Source organism: Loxodonta africana, chromosome 10 (assembly GCF_030014295.1).
Source record: "Loxodonta africana isolate mLoxAfr1 chromosome 10, mLoxAfr1.hap2, whole genome shotgun sequence".
NCBI lineage: Eukaryota > Metazoa > Chordata > Mammalia > Proboscidea > Elephantidae > Loxodonta > Loxodonta africana.
Genome location: NC_087351.1, coordinates 94,192,985 through 94,213,964, shown reverse-complemented (window position 1 = coordinate 94,213,964; position 20,980 = coordinate 94,192,985). Strand labels below are relative to the sequence as shown.

Sequence of the window (20,980 nt, the reverse complement as noted above, 5' to 3'; positions counted from 1 at the left end):
GTTTGCCAATATGTCTCTCATTAGCATGTTTATAAGGGGATTTGGTCAGGTCATCTCTCTCTCTCTGTAAAAGGAGAGAACGGATTGCAGGTCAACTGCTATTCCTTTCCACCCCACCAGGGCTTTTGCTTCTTTTCCTCTATGTTTTGTGTTTCGTTTTACTAATGCTGAACGCCTTGGTACTTAATTATATTAATCTTATATTGCCTTATCCTGATATATAAAAAATATATATATATAATTTGAAAGTAACAATGTCAGCCTCAGCACTAACAACAGTACCACTGAATTCAGTTTAGTATTTTTTTATGATTCTTTTTGTTGTAAGGGTATATCTTATTAGGGATTTATAATTACAACATGATGTTTTAAATCACTTGAATAGTTCTTGTGGTTATACCAATAACTGTACACATTTGACTTTTGTTTCCATTTGCTTTAGTTTTTCAGTGATTAATTTGTTTTTACTTTTGATTTTGATTTGTTTTTAATTTATTCCTAAAACATGAAAAAGCTTATATACTTACACATATGTAGTATATAACATAAATGACATACTCATGGCTTTGTATATGTGCAGTCCCAACTACATTAGAACTGGAGTTATCTGGCAATTACTTCTAGACTTGTTCCCGTTTTTACCTTCTCGTTCATGTCACTTCCAGACTAACTGATCTTCCTAAAACCAAAATTTATTCTATAACTCCCATATTTATAGCCCTTTGTTAACTTTTTATTTGCCTGTGAGTTAAGTGCACACTCTTCAGCACGACTCACAAAGCCTCTGTGTCTGGTGTGCCGACTGGCTTCTGTAACTTCATCTCTGCAGCTCTCCCCCAAGCACCTTCTTTCATCAGTGCTAAACTCTTCACAGTTCTTCAGATACACCATGAAGTTTATGCTTCTGGGCCTCTGTACAAGTTATCCCCACTGCTTGGAGTGCCCTCCTTACCGCCTCACCCCAATCTGCCTATCAGGGGTAGTTGAAGACTCCCCTGTACATAAGAGCTCCTATCTGGTCTGCCTGCTTTCACTCCTTCCGCCTCATGTCAGTTCTCTACCCAGCGGCTAGACTGATGCTCTTTCCTGTTCAGAAGCCTCAGTGGCTTCCTGTCATTCAGAATAATATCCAGACTCCTAAAAAAAAAAGAAGAAAAAAAAATTTTTTTTTTATCTTTACTAACAAGGCCTTGTATGATCAGGCCTTTCCTACCTCTCTGACTTCATCTCCTGCCACTCGCCTTCACTCACATGACTCCAGCCACACTTGCCCTCTTATAGTTTCTTGAACATTTCAGGTTTATTCCCATCTGTGTCTAGGGTCCTCAAACCACCCAGGTGCAGTGATTCATAATAAGGATGCACAGGGCTGAGCATATAGTCATATTCACAGTCATGATGTATTACAGCAAAAGGATACAGAGCACAGTGGGCAAAGGGAAAAGATACCTGGGGTGAAGTCCAGAAGAAACGAGGTATAAGCTTCCAGGAGTCCTTCCAGTAGTCACATAAAACGAAACCTTTTGCTGTCAAGTTGATTCTGACTCATAGTGACCCCATAGGACAGAGTAGAACTGCCGCATAGAGTTTCCAAGGAGCAACTGGTGGATTCAAACTGCCGACCTCTTGATTAGCAGCCGAGCTCTTAACCACTGCGCCACCAGGGCCCAGTTGTCACACAGGACACGCTTAATCCCCTTAGGAACAAATGATGACAACACATGTGAAATGTCTAACAAGGAAGCTTGTTAGAGACTCAGTACCCAGGGATTTTCTTGGAGGCCGTGTGGCAGAAATATTTAAGCACTCAATTACTAAGAGAAAGGTTGGCAGTTGGTGGTTCAGACTCACCCAGAGAGTCTCGGAGGAAAGACCTGACGATCTGGTTCCAAAAGGTCATAGCCTTCAAAACCCGATGGAGCACAGTTCTACTCTGCACATATGACATCACCATGAGTCAGAATTGACTCAGTGGCAATGAGTTTAGACTTTTTTTGTTTTGGTCACATAATTGTACACTACCAGAAAGAAAGTAGGTGTTCAGCGTAAATCATATTGTTTGCACAAACTGTGGATACAGTGAGCCACTCTTATCAATTAGGGTGGTAGAATCCTTATCAGACACCAGCCAACCTTATAAGCAGCCTTTCAAAGGATAACAGCCAGGCCTGCTATGTTGACTCATTTCCACACAGTCCACCCTCTTGGCCCTTGGCAAAGGTATCTTTACAGCAAAATTATCCTTTGGACCCCACACAAACCTGCAGTATTGATATCAGTTATGCCTTTCTGGGCTCCTAGACTTAACCAGTTAAAACAGATGACATTAATCATAAAGTCCTGTCTTAGGTACCTAGGTGGCTTCTGCCTCAAGTTTCTGTATTAACCGTTTTTTTCTGTCTGGCCTGAAGCATCAATGCAGGCACTGCACAGCTCTGCCCAGTAAGTTGAAACTGACCTGAAAGCCTTCCAGGGCTAAGGCAGTGTTGCAATAGTCACTGTACACATGTGAAGTACAAACCCAAAGAGTGTATGTGGCCCCCTGGAAACAGTTTTATGGTTGTTGGGGCACCCAAGCAGGACATACATTACTCAGGCAGTACAGTGTGGCCTCCCACCATGAGGCCTCCTGCCCTAGGGCTCACAGTCCTGATCAGATAACTGCGTTCAATTTTTGGTTTCAGAGAGACTGTCTAAGGCAGTCAGTTACAAACAGTCCACTTGTCCATGACACCCGTTCACCCACCTCACAAGGATGAATAGCGCCTGGAGGTGCCCTGCATGAAAAGTGCAGGGATTTGAGTTTTCCCTTCCTCGGTTGGTAGATCACTTTTCATTCGGCAATCATAACTTCACATTTTTTTTTTTTTTTTTAGTCATTCCCTACTCCCATCAGACCTTTCATCTGGAAAAATTGTATACAAGAAGGGCAAAAGCATTTTCACAGAAAAAAAAAATACATTTTTATAGAACTTACCCAGAAAGATAATTTTCAAAAAATTTCCAAAATGGGTTTACGTAATCTCCCACACATTTTGGCCCTGATCATTTCTAAAGTGAGCAGCCTAGAAAGGATGTTTCCCTTTCTGAGGGAATAATTAGATTGTGCCCAAGTATGTGTATCAAAAGAAAGGTAGGGAAGTGGAGTCAGGTTATCTGTCCATTGTTGCAACCTGCAGCTAATCTGGAAAGGTGAAAAGTACTAATAGCAGTGGCACATCCCCCCAAGGGGGTTGAGTCCCATCAGTTGGTCAGGAGTGAGTGGAGGAGTCACAGTGCCCGTGATGTTCCCTTCTGTAACTTGCAGCTTTGGGCAGTAATCACAAATTAAGAAAGCAATCGGTCACTGTATAACAGCTGTGTAGCAGATCAGCAGCTCAGTTTCAGGTGGGCCAATTAGAGTTTGCGTGTGACCCAGGCAGTCTCACAGTGCGGGGCCCCACAGCATGGTGTCCTGAATCTACAACAGCCTCAGAGTCTGAGTTCTATTTATTGGGCCTGTGCCAGCTTTCGGTTCAGCGCTGTTCGTGCTGAGGCTGCAAGCCCATAGCAGTCAGTCTCGGGTTTTAGCTTAGACTCCAGTTCAGGCAGTTAGGATCTGTGAATTCAGAGACACTGCAGGGTCAGATAGTCCAAGTGACAAATGCTTTCCTAAGCCCTTTTAGTCTTACTGAGGAACACTGGTGGCGCAGTGGTCAAGTGCTCGGCTGCTAACTGAAAAATCAGCCCTTGGAGCCCACTAGCTTCTCTGTGGGAGAAAGATGTGGCAGCCTGCTTCTGTAATGATTTACAGTGTTGCAAACCCTATGGGGCAGTTCTACCCTGTCCTGTAGGGTCGCTATGAGTCGGAATCAACTGAAAGGCAAGGGCCTTGGTTTTTGTGATTTAATCTTGTCAGCCTTCAGGGCCAGATTGATCTGCTCAAACCTATGTATGTCAGGCTGGAAAATCATCAGCCTCTAAGGGTCAGACATCTGATTGCACAAGAATGCATTAGCAAACTAACAGCTGGTTTTTAAAACACTAAAAGTGTGTCTCCAGTTGGAGGTTGCCACTTTTCATGTTTTCTCCCTTTTCCAGAGGCACCAATAAGCAAAAACCTGTATCTTTCATAACAAAAACCATCAATTATAGAGACTTTTCTGTTTCTAGAACTAAATCAGGAGCTTAAATTCCAGCCAACCCACTGGTGGCAAGAAGCAAGGAAGTTGTGTCCCACTAGGACACTTTCTTATCTGTAACTTTCCCTAATCGGGATGGTGCCTCGAGCACTTACAGAATTACAAACATTAGCATTTTTATGGATTTTTACATACATCCAGATGCATTAGCCACAAAATACGAACCTTCCCCCCCTTTTTCTCATTGCAGATTTACTCAAACCCCTAGCAGTGTATTCGCATTTCCAGTGTTAGCATTACAGCTGCTGGGGAAGATCCACCTGGAATGCCAGGGGTACAGGGGATAGGGAGGCAGCAGCAGCCAGGCTGAATAAATGGCTGGAGTGTCCCCATTCCTTTTTTCCTTTCGGGTGTATCTAAAATGTGGCATCAGCCGTGGGAGCTGATTAACATTTCCCTTTCCCCCACTTTGAAGAGAGAGCAATGCAAACTTTAAACATTTCAGCTCACCCAAAGCTTACCTTTGGTAATTTTGGGCCCTTTTTCTCTTCCTAAAACGAGGAGAGAACAAAAACCAAAGGCATCACCTGGGCTGCACACTTTTCGCCTTCCTTTAGCAGTATAGCCAAAAGCGGCCAACCCTCCTGGAGTTAGATTTTTGCTTTTCAAAATCCAGGCGTAACTTTTACCTCTCACGACAGCAGGGAGGCTGCTCTTTGATACCACGGATGACTCCATAGCCACCCCTTCATTTTTCCTTTTCCCAAGCAATGCTTCACCAGATTTCAGTGAGTCAGGATCATTATGGAAAATCCCACTTCTGGTGCCAGCTATAGCGGAGGACCCTAAGGCTACCCCAAGGTTCAATAAGTCACTAAGGAGGATATAGTCATACTCCTTACTGATTTATTTCATATAGTCATACTCACACCTATGATTTGTTTCAGCAAAAGGATACAAAACAAAATCAGCAAAGGGAAAAGGCTCATGAGACAAAGTCCTGAAAAAAGCTTCCAAGGATTTTTTCCCAGGGGAGTCACACAGGACACGCTTAATTTCCCCAGCAACAAGTTATGGCAACACGTATAAAATACTGTCTAGTAGAGAAGCTTGTAAGAGAACCAGTGCCCAGGAGTCTTTTCTGGGAGCTGGCCATGTAATCACCCTCTGCCTAGCACATACCAAAATTGCAGACTCACAGAAAAAAAGCAGGTGTTCAGCATAAACCATATTTTACAGTTGAAGGACCATGAGTCACTCATCATTTAGGGTACCGGGAGCCCTCCCAAAATGTTAAATAACCAGATGCCAGCCAAGGCCCAGCCTTGTAAGCAGACCTTTCAAAGGATGACATACAGGCCTGCTATGTTACCTGTTTTCTGCATACCATCTCAATAAACATCTGTTAAAAATGAATAACTAAATGGCCATTTATAGACTAGTCACAGCCATCTTAAAAGGAACATGTTTTGTTGCAAATAACAGAAAATATATCAAGCAGTGGCAGAAATAGAGGCTTACGTAGCTTACATAACCAGAACTGCTAGGCAGTTCTGAGTGTGTGCCTTCAGCAGCTCTAGCTCTTTGTTTCTTTCTTGTTCAGCCTCCTTAGTAGATTGGTTTCGTCCTCGTGTTTGCTCCACAAGGTCACACTTGGTGATGGCAGCACCTTCAAGCCCTGGATCTTGAGGAAGGAGTGGTCCTTATATCAGGAGGGCAGGAGTCATGAGTAGAACTCTGCCAAAATTATCACCTGGCCATCCCTAGCTCAGAGCCCTGGTGGCGCAGTGGTTAAGAGCTCGGCTGCTAACCAAAAGGTCTGCAGTTTGAATCCACCAGCTGCTCCATGGAAACCCTGTGCAGCAGTTCTACTCTGTCCTATAGGGTCGCTACGAGTCGGAATCGAGTCTTCAGCAACTGGTTTGGTTTTGGTTTTATCCCTAGCTCAGAGAAGGTGAGGAAGGGATTGGCGATAGTGAGTGAACCTGTACTGTCTGCCACCTAGAGACATGTCAGTGATGTGTTAAATGGAAATGTCAAGTTGTAAGATAACTCACTTAGTACATTCTCCCATTTGGAAAATAAAACCATGTTGTTTCACATGTTTGCAAATGAAAAGGAAGTGGTCCAGATTTTTTCTGGTAACAGTCATTACCTCTGGAGAAAAGGAGAGTTCGAAATGGTAGGTAAAGATGACTGTGATTTTTTTTTTCTTTAACTTTGTATACTTTCCTATCATGTGGATTTTTTGTTCTGCAACAAACACATTGTCCTTACTGTACTAAAAAATAAAAAGAAGAAAAATGAAATAGAATAGCCAGGTATCTTGATATATTTCAAATGGCACAAAAAGAACTGAGTTTAAACTTATTAAATCATGCTTAAAATTGGGGTCTGAAGGGAGCAAGTTGGTTGAGTAGTTAGATGGCATTTCTATTTCACTGTTGCTTGTGTGGGAGCGGCAGGAAACGAACAACCCTTAATCAGAGTAAACAGAAGGTAGGAGGCTAGGGAAACATAGTCAATTGTCTAACAGATTCTAACTTGAATGAAAAGGCTTTTATTTGGTTTAGTTTTACAAGAAATTATCTGTGCAAGAAAACTTCTAGGAGACTATTCTTGTGAACAAACACCTTTCTTAGAGTCTTTCTTACCTCACCCCCACCAAGGCTTTTGAAACTCAAATAACTACCGTATTTTTAAGTAAATGATGCATGTATTACAAGGTTTTGCCAACCTCACAACCTTCCCTCCACGCATTACTTTCATAAGCGCACTATGGCATTTTTTTTTTTTTGTACATGTTGCTGACTTCAGTTTCTATTTCTGATCACATGGAAACTTCACTAAAGGTATGTGTTATCAACCTCAGTCAATAGAAACAGTTTCAATTGTTTATTTTTCAAGAACACGGGGACTACCAAACTTGATCCGTGACTTCTTGACTGGGGCTTATATGCGTGCTGTATGCATGGGCACGCTATGCCAGAACTGTTGACTTAGTTTCACCATTTCCCCGTTACTTTTGTGGACACGTTATTTGCGAAAATGTGGTATCTTCAAAGCCATTATTTAAAGAAACTCACTGTTCCTAAATAGCACTTTTTCTGAGCAAGTTTTACTCTGTATGGTTTTTGACAGTGCCTGTCACCTGATTCTTATGAAGCCTGTCACTTTGTTCTGGGTGCATGGGTCAGTACTTGCTTCTGTTTCTATTAGAAAATAGTTATTTCTCACAGAGAAAGCTGAGCTTTGTATGAACTCTGATCTTTTGTTCATTCTTTGTATGACCACATTTCATTTTTCTTTGAAAAATACATTTTAATTCGTGAAGCAATGCCTTCCTTAATATAGTATTTATTTATTTGTTTGCTTATTAGCATATGTAGTTTCTCAATTCTGGTTAGCAGTTCCCAAAGCTTTGATGAAATCAATCTCTTTGTAGCACATCATGGAACATTGGTATTTTCCCCAAGAGGTTACTATAGACTGTTTCTCAGCCAATATTAAATACCTCTTTATTTGGCCTACACTGTTTACTTTATCTCAAATATGGTTTACTTTAAATCATCTGTGTTGGTGCTTTGTTCTTAGCGTTTTGTGGATTTTTTGTGTGTGTGTGATGATTGAATTTTTATCTTGATGTTTGCTAAGATTGATGAGCACTATGATAGTTGTCTTGAGGTTATGGCTTTTTAACATTAAACAATCATCTCAACTATATTTGAAAAATATGCCTGACTAGAAACTACTTTCTGCTATGTGTTTGGAAGCACAGAATTGCTTCAGACAGGCAGCATGATTAAATATTTAATTTTCTTGTGAACAGAACACCTGTCTAAACTTACAAATACAATGTTAGTCTTTCGTGGCACTGTAAAAGCTCTTGTCTTTGGTGGTGGTGGTGTGTGCTGTCCAGTCAGTTCTGACTCAGAGTGACCCTATGGGACAGAATAGAACTACCGCATAGGGTTTCCTAGGCTGAACTCTTTACGGAAGCAAATCACCAGGTCTTTTCTCCTGCAAAGCCACTGGTGGGTCGACCTTTCGTTTAGCAGCCAAGCGCTTAGCTATTGCACCATCAGGGCTACTTGTAAAAGCTCTTAAAATAAGAAATTTGCAAAACGATATCGCTTGCCTTTATAAAAATGAAGAAGTTAACTTTTTTTTGCTTGTTTGTTTTGGTTTGATTGTACAATTAAAAATAAGGAAAAGATATGTTGGTATCGCTAGGACATTTAATTCAGTACCTAGAACAACATTCAAGCCACATTTACTTAGCACACACTCGCACTTTCTTTCTCTGTTGCTCTCTCTCAGATTATTTCTGTAAACATGCTGTAATAGTTTATATGTTAAAAACAAATCTTCTGGCCCCAAATTCCCCTCCAGCCTCTTCTCCATTTCTCTACTCCCTTTATAGCAAAACTCTTTGAGAGAGTTGTCGCTATTCCCGGATGTCACCTCCACTCTTCCCCTTCTCCCATGCAACTCCACTAAAGCTCCACTCCCCTCCATGCCACTATATCTGGTCTTCTCAAGATCACCAGTCACACTCTAATGCCAAATACTAGTCAGCTCTTAGTCCTCATCTTACTGACCCCTCACCAGTACTTGGTACAGTTGATCACTTTTCCTGGAGATGCTTGGCTGCTGGTTCCTTGGTATCAACCTGGTCTTGAAACATGTGCTTGCCCCAAGACAGCCTTTGGCCCTCTTCTCTGTCTATGCTATGTTTTGTTGTGATTGTTGTATGCCGTCAATGCAATTCTGACTCAGAGAGACCCTTTATGACAGAATAGAACTGCCCCATAGAGCTTCCAAAGCTGTAATCTTTACAGGGAACAGACTGCCACATCATTCTCCCACAGAGAGGCTGGTAGGTTCAAACCTCTGACCTTCTGGTTCACGGCCAAGCGCTTAACCACTTTGCCACCAGGGCCCCTTACTCTATGTTCTGGTGCGGATTAATTCCATCTGTGTTGATGCCCAGGTTTCCATTTAATGGCTGCGCTGTGATTAATTTAGCCAATCTTCTAATGATAGATTTTTTAGTTCTTTTTGGTTTTATGTTTTTAAAATTATAATACAGCACAAATATTCTCTTGCACATATCTTTGTGTCCTTGTGAGAGCATTTCTGTAAACATTCTAGTGGAAAAACTGCATCTAAGGGTATACACCTTTTTAAAAATTTTTAATTCTAGTAGATATTATTAAATACCCTTTTTAAGAGGTTATACTTATGCCTGACAATATGAAAGTGCCTCATTGCTCATACTCTAGCCAGCCCTGAATATTTTCGGGGTCCTCCCCCTTCACCACCACCATTTCTAGCTTTCTTGAATGATTTTAATTGACTTTGCAAGAGCAGATTTTTACTAGTTTAAATATAAACCAGTCTGTTTATTGTTACAAGTTCTCATGTACCATAAATATCTTACTCTTGAGGTCCGCATATATAGATTGTAATACTGTGTTATTATTGTAGGACCAAAACATGATTCCTTTTCTATAAAATGTAAATTTTTACATGAAGGTGCATCGATTTAATGATGCACTTTTCCTCTTTCATTTTAAGTGTCAGATTTGATTACTGGCTGTCCTTAACTTAAATTGCATAATGAGTCAGCTTCATTATGCCAGAGCAGTGATTACTGTTTTTTTGGTATTTGTTTTGTGGACGCTTTTAAAATGATAGATGGTTTTGAAATTCTTTCACAGTTTCTCCATGAAAAGGAAATTAACTGAAACTAACACTATTGTGAAAAATTTCTGCTCGAGATAATTGACTTGAAACTAGAAGTCTCTGTAACTTTTGGAAGACTTTAAACTAAGTTTAAAAGGGTAATAACAGTTTCCCTGTTTTGATTTTTGTTTGGAGAAGATAGCTCAGAGATATAAATTTTCTTTCTAATAATTTGCTAATAAACACATTTTTTGACAAGTTTCGGTTTTAACTAAATTGATGAAGCAGGTGCATCCTGGGGGTTCTTCGTGCTTATGTTAATGGTGAATCATCAGTAGGTTAAAACCTTTTTTTTCCCTCCAAGAAAGCCATTTGGTTCTTTGCAGTTTCTTTTGCTGTATATTACCATCACATGAAAGAGAATTATATTGTATATTTGAAGCACTTAGAAAGTACAGGTTTTGGCAAACTAGAATTACTATGTTTAAACTGTTTTTAAAGCAAGGATTTCTATTACAGAAAAAAATGGAATAGCCTTATAAACCATCATATGTAATTTCAGTTGAAATTCAAGTTTATAGACTGCGGGTTTACGGAAGCTTCTTTTGAAGCAATTTGGATCTAGTAGCAGTACATGTTGGTGCCCTTTTCAAATTCTGTAGCCAGAATGACCTCTCTGAGGTTGTTGCTGAAGGATACTTTGCTTATACTTTCCATTGAAAATGGTTTCTTAAAAATGTGGACAGATCAAAGTTGAAAAGTTACTTGCCTTGAATCAGTAATTACTAGGATGATGAGTGACATTTACCTGGTAGTAAACGGTTTGAAATTCATTTTGTCTTTCATAACTTATTACACATACTTTTTTAATTAGTATCTTAGGATTTCCTTTTTTACACTGAACGGAAAGCAGAGATACTTGTTAGCTTTTCAGAGCAGAGGTGCTGATAATAATAGCAGGTGTCACCTCTTGAATTCTTATTACCTTAATAAGTAACATGGTGAGGCCTTTACATCCCCATTTGTAGATGAAGAATTTATCTACAAACAATTTTATAGATAAGGAAAGAGATTAAATAACTGCCTCAAAGTGCACAGCTAATGAGTGGTAGGTTTGAATCAAGTGTTCTGACTCCAGAACCTACATTCTTAGTCACTACTAGGCTCTGCTGCCTAGCTGAATTTTCCCTGTAAAAGCAACCAGTCCAAGTTGACGTGTACTCGTACCTAGCACATACTAGGCTCAGTCCTGACTCTGGTCTTCTCTTATACACTCTCACTCAGCATTCTTATGCATACCCTTGGCTTCAAGTGATGTCTATACACTGGAGAACTTTCTCTTTGGCTACAACTAGAGAGATGTCTACACTGTTTTTTTTTTTTTTTTTCTTCTTCATTTGTTTTATTTTATAGCCACCTTGAATGTAGACAAAGCTTAATTTGTCTCTTTTGACCCACTTTGCCCCACTCAACCTACTCCTTTAATGTTATCTATGTCTTTAAGGGCAACCATCTGGCATTTCCTTGCGCTTAACACCTGGAATCTTCCTTGACTTCTCTGCCCTCTCACCTGCATATTTAGTCAGTCATTAAATGGTATCATATCTGCCATCTTAGTGTCACTTAATACATTCACTTCTTTCATCCCCATTGCCCTCTTCAGGCTGCCGTTACCTCTCAATTAGACTATTGCCACAGCCTTTAAACTCATCAACTTTCATCCGGCATTGCTTCCTTCCATTCCATTCTGTACTCTCTGCATAAAATATAAGTATGAGCATGTCACTGCTACTTAAAACTCTTCAGCAAGTTCCCCTTGTTCTCAGAAAGATGTTCAGACTCCTTAACAAGACTTGTAAGGACCTTCCCAGTAAGGCTTCTGCATGTTTCTCCACTTCTCTTGCCCGCTTTGCCACTCACACTACGTAAGTGAGCTCTTTTTATTTTTTGTAACATGCCATGCTCTCTTTCAGCTGTTTCTTAACACACACTGTTTCCGCTGTCTGCGACGCTTCTGCCAACTCCACACCTTAACCTTTCTTCTACCGCCTACTCCTGCATATCTTTGAGGTTCCATTTAAACTGCAGTTCCTGCCAGGGAAGACTTTCCTGTCCATAACATCCATTGTACTTTTGTTTTAATGTCTCTCTGCTAGGCAGCAAGTTCTGAGTAGCAGAAACCTTTGTGCCACCTTATCTCTAGCACTTGGCATAATTCCCAGCACTTAGGAGATACATGGAAAGAACTTAAAATTAGAGATACGGTCTTTACTCTTAACATGCTCAAAGTCTAGTGGAAACTAGAGTATGGTAAGAAATAACCTCAGTGCATATAAGAAGTACTCTAGTAAAATGTTACGGGATCACAGAGGAGTATGTGAGTGATTAACTTTACCTTTTTTAGGGGAGCGTTTTCCCTATACAACTTTACATTACTGAAGAAATTGACATACAGCATCCAGATAGAAATAAGGGGAGATGTTTTGAGTGGTGAAATTGATTCATTTGCATTTTGGCTTATTTTTTTGCTTGCTTGTTGGTCAGTTTTACAGTAGACTCTTAACGTCCCTACTGTTGTATCTCAAGACCATCAGAAATTCTAAGCTAGACATCAATATAGGGTAGTCAACTAGGCATACTCACTAAGTAACTCGACCTCAAGTTGTTCCTAATCAGAGTTGGTGCTAGGCCCTTTATGTTCCCGTTATAAATCACATATTATGGATCTGCATCTTCAAATGGTAACAGCTAAAATTGACAGTGTTACGTCTATGAATACTAGGTGCTGTTCATGTCTAGATTTTTCTTTTTTCTTCTCTCTCCAGTTTTGACTGCCCTTGAAGGCACAGCACATGGAGAGCCCTGCCACTTCCCCTTTCTCTTTCTGGATAAGGAATATGATGAATGTACATCAGATGGAAGGGAAGATGGCAGACTATGGTGTGCTACAACCTATGATTACAAGACAGATGAAAAGTGGGGCTTTTGTGAAAGTAAGTATTACTCGGTAGGGAGGTATACCCACATTGTTTTTTGTCTAGGCCTTTCTCTAGCCATCCTCTCCCACTTTGGTCAGAACTGGTCAATGTTGATGATGTGGTTATAGACTTACAGAACAGACTTAGGAGCGGGAAGTATACAATGTGCTTACTTCCAGGCCATGCACTCGGGCAGCTTATCATACTCAGGTCCTATTTGAGATGGTTTTTAGTTGGTGTGAATGTGTAGTCGCATAAACCCTTCAGGCAGACAGCTAAACTAATTAATGTAAAACATTTTTTTAGCAATAAAAGGCACAGATCATTATGGTGAAAGTCAGTAGTGATTGGAGGAAAAATAAATAGTATCTTTTTAAAATATTTTGTGTGAAATGTGCTATAGTATAGTAACATTTAGCAGGTATAGTATATTGAATTGACTTAAGCGTTATGTCAGATAAAAGGGGCTGACCTTTACAAGCATACTGTGTTTTCAGGAAGAACTTTCTCAATATAAAATAGCAAAAGAAATCTTAAATATACCCCCTTTGATACCAAATAGCATTTTGAAAATAATGGCTCTGATATGATAGACTATTTGGACATTCCTAGAAGAAAATATCAAAAATAGTCCATCTTTGGATATAGACCGGTGTGACTGGGTACTGTAGGATAATACATCAGAGCTTTGTCTTTATATTGTAAGAATTCAGTTCTGTTCCTGTTGGACCAAAAATGAAATACTCAAAAGTGTCTTGATGAGTTCTAGACTTTCTAAAAATGCTACATTATAGCAAAATAATTTTTGAAAAATATACATAACACTTCTGTGATTTTCAGTGTTGTATCCTTGAATAGAAAAAAAAAAATTTAGTGAAATTTAACATTAAATCAGTATCTGTATTTAATTTAAAAAATCAGTTTTTTGCTAATTTTTATCATGTAAGTAATCATGAATACTTTCTCCTTTTAAAGAAATACAATATGACTACTGTTCTCTAGTGTCCTGATTTTAGCTGAGCAGTAATGAAAGGTTTTAGAATTACTAGCAGAAACGTGTCCTTCAAAAGCAGCTGGGTATTGCTTTCTCTAAAAGAAAGTGACTTCGGTAAGATTTATTTATTTAATAAAAGGAAGTCTTAGGTAACAGCCACACTTAAACCATGTGTCTTTGAAGTCAGATTTGGAAATGGTGAAAGATCAGTAATATAGTCTGACTACCCAAAAGAAAGAATAAATATTGATGTTTGATAAATAATTGGTTGTGGAATTAAAATCTGTTTAAATGCGTGGGCATTTTACTTTTAGCTGAAGAAGAGGCTGCTAAACGCCGGCAAATGCAGGAAGCAGAAATGATGTACCAGACTGGGATGAAAATCCTGAATGGAAGCAATAAGAAGAGCCAGAAAAGAGAGTAGGTAGCACTGCCAAGTTCATTCTTGTTAGGCCATTATTGAGATAAATTGCTAAGTATTTAACTTTTTTTTCAAAGTGTACTGCTCAAGACACCCAAGGATTTAAGTTACATTACAAGAAAACTTAATATGACGTACGGAGTTTAGTGGCATTGCTTATAGCTGATCTTAGCTTGTTGGGACAAAATGATTATAAATACTGATCTCAAAAATGAACAATCAGCAAAATGGAAATAATTGACTAAAATTGTAATAGTTTCTAAGAACCAAGAATATATATACTGTTCAAAACTCAAAATTAAATAAGATAAACAAAATATCGTTGTAGGGTGTTTTGCTTTTGTTTTGTAGTTTTCTTCCAGGCAAAGACTGGAATTTAGTAATTTGCACTTGGAAAGAACGTAAAACAAGTGACTGTCTTTTCTAAGATTTTATTTTCGATTGATTTCAGATGATTTTTTATATTGACTGTGGAAAGATTTGAAAAGAAAATTACTGCAGTTACCATGTTGGATTGTTTATTGGACACCATCATATTACTATAATTCTCCAATTGAAAATTTAGTTAATTTTTAATAGAGGTTTTTAGAATTACTGTTTATGTTACCAGACTATTGCAAGATACCAGGATAACAGAGAGAATGTAAAAACAAAGTAGCCAAGATGTTTTCTACGTGTATGAATAACGTGGCTTAGTAGAATTAAGATATCAGAACAATTCTATAACACAAGAAAATGATTTATGCTACATGTTAGTAGATCTTTAAAAAAAATATAATGCCAGTTCCAAAACATTCCTTTTTTTTTTTTTAAATTACTTACATTTGAAGAGCGTATCGGTATCTTCAAAAAGCAGCAAGCATGAACCATACCAAGGCCCTGGAGAGAGTGTCATATGCTCTTTTGTTTGGTGACTTCCTGACACAGAATATCCAGGCAGCTAAGGCGATGTTTGAGAAACTGACCGAGGAAGGCTCTCCCAAGGGACAGACTGTAAGTGTACTTTCAAATGACACTCTGCACACAACACTTGTTTGTTTTCACAGCTGCTCACTCTTTGTGTCCTGACTTCTTTTAGCACATAAGACTGGAAGGTGAAATATCTTTAAATACTAATTTTGTGGCAGAGCCTCTTGCCAATCTTCTCGGACAGCCTTTCAGTTTAGTCAAAGAATATTGATGGTCAATAAAACATTTTTGCAGTTGCATTTTCCCACAACTACGTTAATAGTTTTCCAAGTTAGATCTGTAGAGAACGGAATGATGATAATTATCTTTTATCTGGAAATTACTCACCGTTGCATTTTTACCACAGTTCAAATGTTCCAGCTCTTATTAATCTCGGTGTCTTTTTTTAAAAAAAAAAAAAAGATCTGTCATTACAAAAGCAGTGCATGTATGCTGTAGAAAAGTAGAACTCCAAACTAACAAAACTAAGAAAGTAAACATCAGATTTCCACCACGCAGACATCACAGTTGTTAATGTTAGTACATGCATACCCTTCTAGACCTTTCTCTGTGTGAGTATACATATGAATTTTTATTAAAATAAGATTCCACTGTGTACTGTTCCATAACTTGCTCTTTTCAGTCAACAGCTTTCACTTTTTTTATTCCAGTTATTACATCATACAATATCCATGTCATAATCATATTTCCCTAATCGAACCCAAAATTTTCTTTCCAGCTCTCTTGTCCAAATAATATCCAGTCCAGAGCTACACCTTATATTAGATTATTTCTAGCATTACCTTACCTGTTGCCATCGAGTTGATTCCAACTCATAGCGACCCTGTAGGACAGAATAGAACTGCCCCAGAGGGTTTCCAAGGAGCAGCTGGTTAGCAGCCGAACCCTTAACCACGTTGCCACCAGGGCTCCATTTCTAGTAGCATAATCCCCCCTTTTTTTTCTATGACACTAACTTGTTAGAGATAGGGCCAGTTTTTCTGTAGAATGTCCTACCTCAATTTGTTTGCTTCTTCACAGTGTCATGTAGTTTGCTTTTCCATCACCTGTGGTTCCTGTAAACTGGATGTCACAGCTAAAGGCTAATGAATTCATGTAAAATATTTCTGGCTAGACGAACATTATAGGATGTTCTGTATTTCACATTGCATCACATCAGTCAATACGTAGTATCTGGTTGATTCGCCCTTAGTGATGCTAAGAGTGACACCTGGATTTAGGAGGACACCAAATTTATTTAATTTATTCAAGCTATGGAATTTGCTTAAAGATAAAAAAAAAAAAGTCTCACCATAGTTAGAGGAAGTCTATTTAAACAGTAACACTAAATAATAGCAGTAATCTTAACCATTGTTTTCTGTAAGACTGAATAGCTAATCAGTCTACAACTCTGTATATTCTGGGTTTTGGTTTATAAACAGATTATATCTTAATTGCTCCCATTTGTTTTTGAGGCTTTTTTTCTCCTCTTTGCATAAACCAGTTTATATAAAATTTATACATATATTCATTATTTTCAGAAGCATTCTGCCCTGAAGAATGCTTTTCACTTTGTGAGCATGTTTCCTCCGAGTAATAGACCCTTACAGTGCTATGGCACTTGGTGCACTGCAAAGCACTCTCTCCATGGGAATTAATTCTAGCTGATGCAACAGACAAGTCACAGTGGCTTAACACTGCGTGCTAGGTTCAGTGCAGCTCTCCTGCCTGCATCGCTTTCTTCCCAGTGGTAACTTAACGGTCGTGGGCTGCTTCTGTCATGTAGCTACCCCAACTTGAACATGGGCTTCAAACCATCATGAAAGGAGAAGAGAGGGCCAAAGAATTCTCTGGGATGTTTTTTAAGGCCAAGGCCTAAAAATGACTTCTATCACCTCTTGTTGGAGCCCTGGTAGCACAGTGGTTAAGAGCTAGGCTGCTAACCAAAAGATCAGCAGTTCGAATCCACCTGCCACGCCTTGGAAACTCTACGGGACAATTCTGCACTGTCCTATAGGATTGCTGTAGGTTGGAATCGACTCAACAGCAGTGGATTTGGTTTTGGCTTTTTTTTTTTTTTTTTTTTTTGGTATCACCTCTGCCAACATCCCAGACACATGGGATCCTGGAAAATGTAGAGAAGCTATAGATATTTTATGAGCAATAGCAGTCCCTGCCAAAACCAATGCAAACACACTGCCCTCAAGTCAATTCCAACTCATAGTGACTCCATAGGGTTTCCAAGGCTCTAAATTTTTATGGAAGCAGACTGCCACAGCTTTCTCCCACAGAGCAGCGTTTTTGTGTTTTTTTTTTTTTTTTTTTTTTTAACATTTATTGAGCTTCAAGTAAACGTTTACGAATCAAGTCAGACTGTCACATATAAGTTTATATACACCTTACTCCATACTCCCACTTGCTCTCCCCCGAATGAGTCAGCCCTTCCAGTCTCTCCTTTCGTGACAATTTTGCCAGCTTCCAACTCTCTCTATCCTCCCATCCCCCCTCCAGACAGGAGATGCCAACACAGTCTCAACTGTCCACCTGATACAAATAGCTCATTCTTCATCAGCATCTCTCTCCTACCCCCTGTCCACTCCCTTCCATGTCTGATGAGTTGTCTTTGGGAATGGTTCCTGTCCTGGGCCAACAGAAGGTTTGGGGACCATGACCGCCGGGATTCCTCTAGTCTCAGTCAGACCATTAAGTCTGGTCTTTTTATGAGAATTTGGGGTCTGCATCCTACTGATCTCTTGCTCCCTCGGGGGTTCTCTGTTGTGCTCCCTGTCAGGGCAGTCATCAGTTGTGGCCGGGCACCAACTAGTTCTTCTGGTCTCAGGATGATGTAAGTCTCTGGTTTATGTAGCCCCTTCTGTCTCTTGGGCTCATAGTTATCGTGTGACCTTGGTGTTCTTCATTCTCCTTTGCTCCAGGTGGGTTGAGACCAATTGATGCATCTTAGATGGCCGCTTGTTAGCATTTAAGACCCCAGACGCCACATTTCAAAGTGGGATGCAGAATGTTTTCATAATAGAATTATTTTGCCAATTGACTTAGAAGTCCCCTTAAACCATGGTCCCCAAGCCCCCGCCCTTGCTCCGCTGACCTTTGAAGCATTCAGTTTATTCCAGAAACTTCTTTGCTTTTGGTCCAGTCCAGTTGAGCTGACCTTCCATGTATTGCGTATTGTCCTTCCCTTCACCTAAAGCATATCTTATCTACTAACTAATCAGTAAAAACACCCTCTCCCACCCTCCCTCCCTCCCTGCCTCGTAACCACAAAAGTATGTGTTCTTCTCAGTTTATACTATTTCTCAAGATCTTATAATAGTGGTCTTATACAATATTTGTCCTTTTGCTTCTGACTAATTTCGCTCAGCATAATGCCTTCCAGGTTTCTCCATGTTATGAAATGTTTCACAGATTTGTCACTGTTCTTTATCAATGCGTAGTATTCCATTGTGTGAATATACCACAATTTATTTACCCATTCATCCGTTGATGGACACCTTGGTTGCTTCCAGCTTTTTGCTATTGTAAACAGAGCTGCAATAAACGTGGGTGTGCAAATATCTGTTTGTGTGAAGGCTCTTATTTCTCTAGGGTATATTCCGAGGAGTGGGATTTCTGAGTTGTATGGTAGTTCTATTTCTAACGGTTTAAGATAACGCCAGATAGATTTCCAAAGTGGTTGTACCATTTGACATTTCCACCAGCAGTGTATAAGAGTTCCAATCTCTCCGCAGCCTCTCCAACGTTTATTATTTTGTGTTTTTTGGATTAATGCCAGCCTTGTTGGAGTACAATGGAATCTCATCGTAGTTTTAATTTGCATTTCTCTAATGGCTAATGATCGAGAGCATTTTCTCATGTATTTGTTAGCTGCCTGAATATCTTCTTTAGTGAAGTGCATGTTCATATCCTTTGCCCACTTCTTGATTGGGTTGTTTGTCTCTTTGTGATTGAGTTTTGACAGAATCATAAATTTTAGAGATCAGGCGCTGGTCGGAGATGTCATAGCTGAAAATTCTTTCCCAGTCTGTAGGTGGTCTTTTTACTCTTTTGGTGAAGTCTTTAGATGAGCATAGGTGTTTGATTTTTAGGAGCTCCCAGTTATCTGGTTTCTCTTCGTCATTTTTGGTAATGTTTTGTATTCTGTTTATGCCTTGTATTAGGGCATCTAGGGTTGTCCCTATTTTTTCTTCCACGATCTTTATGGTTTTAGTCTTTATGTTTAGGTCTTTGATCCACTTGGAGTTAGTTTTTGTGCATGGTGTGAGGTATGGGTCCTGTTTCATTTTTTTGCAAATGGATATCTAGTTATGCCAGCACCACTTGTTAAAAAGACTATCTTTTCCCCAATTAACTGACACTGGCCTTTGTCAAATATCAGGTGCTCATATGTGGTTGGATTTATATCTGGGTTCTTAATTCTGTTCCATTGGTCTATGTGCCTGTTGTTGTACCAGTACCAGGCTGTTTTGACTACTGTGGCTGTATAATAGGTTCTGAAATCAGGTAGAGTGAGGCCTCCCACTTTCTTCTTCTTTTTCAGTAATGCTTTACTTATCTGAGGCTTCTTTCCCTTCCATATGAAGTTGGTGATTTGTTTCTCCATCACATTAAAAAATGTCATTGGAATTTGGATCGGAAGTACATTGTATGTATAGATGGCTTTTGGTAGAATAGACATTTTGACTATGTTAAGTCTTCCTATCCATGAGCAAGGTATGTTTTTCCACTTAAGTAGGTCCTTTTTAGTTTCTTGTAGTACTTTGTAGTTTTCTTTGTATAGGTCTTTTACATCTTTGGTAAGATTTATTCCTAAGTATTTTATCTTCTTGGGGCTACTGTGAATGGTATTGATTTGGTTATTTCCTCTTCGATGTTCTTTTTGTTGATGTAGAGGAATCCAAGTGATTTTTGTATGTTTATCTTATAACCTGAGACTCTGCCAAACTCTTCTATTAGTTTCAGTAGTTTTCTGGAGGATTCCTTAGGGTTTTCTGTGTATAAGATCATGTCATCTGCAAATAGAGAAAATTTGACTTCCTTCTTGCCAATCCGGATGCCCTTTATTTCTTTGTCTAGCCTAATTGCTCTGGCTAGGACCTCTAGCACAATGTTGAATAAGAGCGGTGATAAAGGGCATCCTTGTCAGGTTCCCGTTCTCAAGGGAAGTGCTTTCAGACTCTCTCCATTTAGAGTGATGTTGGCTGTTGGCTTTGCATAGATGCCCTTTATTATGTTGAGGAATTTTCCTTCAGTTCCTATTTTGGTGAGAGTTTTTATCATAAATGGGTGTTGGACTTTGCCAAATGCCTTTTCTGCATCAATTGATAAGATCATGTGGTTTTTGTCTTTTGTTTTATTTATATGGTGGATTACATTAGTGGTTTTTCTAATATTAAACCAGCCTTGCATACCTGGTATAAATCCCACTTGGTCATGGTGGATTATTTGTTTGATATGTTGTTGAATTCTATTGGCTAGAATTTGGTTGAGGATTTTTGCATCTATGTTCATGAGGTATATAGGTCTGTAATTTTCTTTTTATGTGATGTCTTTACCTGGTTTTGGTATCAGGGAAATGGTGTCTTCATAGAATGAGTTAGGTAGTATTCTGTCATTTTCTATGCTCTGAAATAACCTGTAGTAGTAGTGGTGTTAACTCTTCTCTGAAAGCTTGGTAGAACTCTGCAGTAAAGCCATCCGGGCCAGGGCTTTTTTTTGTAGGGAGTTTTTTGATTACCATTTCAATCTCTTTTTTTGTTATGGGTCTATTTAATTGTTCCACTTCTGATGGTGTTAGTTTAGGTATGTAGTGTTT

At 39.2% G+C, this 20,980-nt stretch overlaps 1 protein-coding gene across 1 annotated transcript in view; it reads left to right on the top strand.

Annotated features, from left to right (window-relative positions):
- The window catches only part of SEL1L (SEL1L adaptor subunit of SYVN1 ubiquitin ligase), a 65,041-nt gene that overhangs the window by 11,074 nt on the left and 32,987 nt on the right, over nt 1-20,980 (top strand). The window contains exons 4-6 of the mRNA XM_003408805.4: nt 12,635-12,802; nt 14,096-14,201; nt 15,033-15,195. Of these exons, the coding sequence (XP_003408853.1) occupies nt 12,635-12,802; nt 14,096-14,201; nt 15,033-15,195 (437 nt within the window). The remainder of the gene's footprint in view (nt 1-12,634; nt 12,803-14,095; nt 14,202-15,032; nt 15,196-20,980) is intronic.